Source organism: Megalops cyprinoides, chromosome 5 (genome assembly GCF_013368585.1).
Source record: "Megalops cyprinoides isolate fMegCyp1 chromosome 5, fMegCyp1.pri, whole genome shotgun sequence".
NCBI classification, from domain to species: Eukaryota; Metazoa; Chordata; class Actinopteri; order Elopiformes; family Megalopidae; genus Megalops; species Megalops cyprinoides.
Genome location: NC_050587.1, coordinates 40646546 through 40650000, shown reverse-complemented (window position 1 = coordinate 40650000; position 3455 = coordinate 40646546). Strand labels below are relative to the sequence as shown.

The following is a 3455-nucleotide window of genomic DNA, read 5'->3' as shown; positions in this document are numbered from 1 at the left end:
CTCCGGGACCCCGATTCGGGGGCTGTCATCTTCTCCTGGACCTACAGCTGCCTCAGGAAATTCGGCCTCCACATGGTAAACACGCCATACGATTTACCACAGCATGCTGGAAGGTTCAGCAGGCTGTCTTTGACCACTAGGACCAAACCAATGACTGTTATATTCATTTATAGTGCTTGATCTGATTAAATATTGCGCCCATGTTATGGTATTTAAATACCATACTGACTGCTTAAAAACAGTCAGGTGGTGAAGCTGGTAGTGCTTCAGTTCTGTTTGCAGCTGACGTCCTCTCTGTCCTCAGTGGGCTCTGTCGTTTGAGGCGGGGCGCAGGAGCGAATCGGGAGAGGGCGTCTTCATGTTCAAGACCAAGCAGAACGAGTGCATCTTACGGGCCATCGACGCCGCCATCGCCTTCCAGAGCAGAGTCGCGGCTCCTGCCACCTGTCCCGTTGCTCCGGGCGACGACGAGTTGTACAGCAGGGTCAACAAGGTCCAGAGGCCCCGCCCCCCTGCGGAGCCGCCCGTGGACGTGCTGCTCGCCGCGGTGGACAGCCTGGCGCTGGACAGCAGAGTCCCGCCAGGCAAGGAGTGGGTCAGGGGCGTGACCAGCCGGCCGCTGCCCACCCCGGAAGGCCTGCCCTTCTCTCTGATGCCAGGTCCCACCTCTAAGGGGCGGGGCTCGCCGGACGGCGGGTCGGTCAGCGCGACCATGCAGTATGCCATCGCTGGGCCTCCATTGGTCAGTGCGGCCTCCTCGAGGGAGGGGCAGGAACCCGAGCTGTCACACCCCCTGTATGACTCAGTCAGTGAACTGGGGGCGGGTCTGGGAAGGCCAGACAGACTGACCCAGCCTGAGCCCATCTACGACAAGGTGGAGGGCAGAGAAACAGCGGAGAAGTGGCAGTCTGTGTCCCTTTATGATGATGTCAACGAGATCAGAGGTCAGAAGTGGATGCTTGGTACAGATTTGGATGCAGATGAGGGTGTGACTGATCGTTCTGCCCCCAGGCAATGGCAAGAAGCACCCCCCAGCCTGCGTTATGATTACAGCGAGGAAGAGAACCCGTACGACAACGACATTCCCAAAATGAGCAAGAGGGGGAGCAGATAACAGCACATGCAAAAAATAAACGGGAAACAAACAGCAGCTTTTTCAGTCTGATGACACGGAGGCGCATTGGGGCGGGGAGATTTCCTGTGAACAGAATATAAACTGTGAGTTTTTAGAGAACTTTTGATCTTTGACAGTAACCTGAGATTCAGATTAGTTTAACCTTGAATGGTTAGAATAAAGTCTCTTACAAACTTATGAAAGATAGTAGTGTCTTACCTGTCACAGGTAGAAAGTGCTCGTCTTACCTGGGTGAGGCTCAGATAAGAAATATTAGAGAAGCAAGAAAAAGACAGTGTGGTATGATCTTTCCTACTGCTAGAGATAGACAGGTTTGATTTAGATTTATTTTCTTTTAATAATACGACTTTTCCTAAAGGTTTGGCCTTGGAAAAGAAACACTTTGGATTGCTTCCCTTCAGCCTGTTTCATGTTTTCTAAAGCCAAACAATGGCCAGAACTTGTGGGCTCAGGACTTGTTTTGTGACTGTAATGTTATGGGTTTGAATCCAGGGCTGGTCTTTGACCCTGTCCCGGTGCAGACAGCACGGAAGCAGACTCGGCTGTTTGAATGTGAGCCGTGTCAGAGTGTCAGCCTGGCCGAGGGTGTCTGCTGAGAGCACTGCTACTGTCAGTAATAAAATGCATACAAAAACCCAGAGTCTGATGCCTGTTACCCTGCTGTCACACGGCAACTCCGGGCCTTTTTAGAAAGCTGCGCTCTAACTGGCTGCAGAGCCCTCAGATCACAGGTGAGTGACAGGCGCAGCTCTGATGCACTGCGTGAGACAGAGAAAGGCACAGCAGGTGTGCAGTGTCACTGTGCAAAAGAAGTGGGCAGAAATTAGGCTGCTCTCAGAGGGAGAACTCTCTCAGAGGGAGAACTCTCTCAGAGGGAGAACTCTCTCAGAGGGAGAATTCTAGATTTAAGTGATTTTATCTCCAAGATACACACTCACACACACACAACACCTTCAGCTCTCTCTGTAATAACAAATGTCAAATTCAGTAAAGAGGAAGTGGACATGAAGCAATAGTCACCCCCATATCTCACACACACACTCACACTCACGCATACTCACACACACACTCACACTCACGCATACTCACACACACAGTGCCACCGTGTGCATTTACAAGTGAAAAAGACTTTAACTAAATCTAACTAAATTTTAAGTAAATCTCAATACACTAACTAAACTACATTCAACTACACTTAACTAAAAATACAACATGATTATCAGGGTATAATATGACTATAAACAAAGTCGACACTAGGGGGCAATATCTCTCTCTGTTAGCTTCCTGCTTTGGGAAACACCCAGTAATTAGCCTTCATCTGCCGGAAGGAAATGTCATACTTACTACTGAAGAGTCATCTGATCATCAGTCATTTAGCGAAACTGACAAAGGAGCCAAACACCGGGGAGCAGCCAGAAGACAGTGGAACATTTCTCTGCAATGTCTGCACTGCTGTTTCTATTTAAATTGCACTTACATCAAGATAAATGCATTTTCATACTCTGTGGTCTGCTGGCTGACATTTGAACACATGCTAATGAAAGTAGGAAATGGCTCTGGTGTTTTGGCATAAAGCAGCTCTCAGAGGTAAAGGCCTCGTCCTGCTGTCAGGGTGAGAGCGCGCGAGCCGTGCGGGTAGAGGGGGCGGAGTCTGTTTGGGTGGAGCTCTGAAGAGGAGCACAGCTGAAGGCCAGATCCACCACCAACATCCACTGCTGTTCACTGCGAAAATAACACAGTTCTGCTGTCTGATTTTTACTGAGTGGCTGGGGAGGATAAGGGGGGGACCCCTAAGTGTTTCACTATAACACTAATTCAGTGAATATGAATTTTAATACAATAAGTAACAATGTTATTGGTGAGGGTATAGAGGTACTGGTCTTTGGCTTGGAGTTTGAGGAGGGGGGTCACACCTTGCCGTGGGCCGAGGTTATCCCCCCCCGCTCCCCAACCCCCCAACCCCCCACCCCCCATTGGACATCAAACATAGGAAAAGAAGAAACAGGAGGAGATGGGATGGAGGAGGGATGCCATGGACAGCTGACATGAGAGGGGTGTGGTGAGTGGGGTTTTATAATCGAGGGTGGGACAGGTTTGTTAATTGTGCAGGGATTGTCTAAAAATTCTCCTGATTAGTTGTTTGGAACTTCAATTAGTGCTCCGATCTCAGTGCAAATGCACCAATCAGGTGCATTCATGGGGTCAAATGTCAGAGGTGCCCTCAGGACACTCACACATCACTGCCGAGCTCTGCTCTGTGGTTAACCTCACCCTATAGCACTGTACACATTATAATGGTTGTCTCCCACTCAGGCAGGGA

At 49.7% G+C, this 3455-nt stretch overlaps 1 protein-coding gene across 1 annotated transcript in view; it reads left to right on the top strand.

Moving 5' to 3' along the window:
- Positions 1–1185, top strand: part of LOC118777528 (docking protein 2-like) — a 15688-nt gene extending 14503 nt beyond the window's left edge. Inside the window, exons 5-6 of the mRNA XM_036528555.1 lie at positions 1–75; positions 305–1185. The exon at positions 1–75 is cut by the window's left edge and continues 101 nt beyond it. Coding sequence (XP_036384448.1) covers positions 1–75; positions 305–1114 — 885 coding nt within the window. The 3' untranslated portion in view covers positions 1115–1185. The remainder of the gene's footprint in view (positions 76–304) is intronic.
- The last annotated feature ends 2270 nt before the right edge of the window (positions 1186–3455 follow it).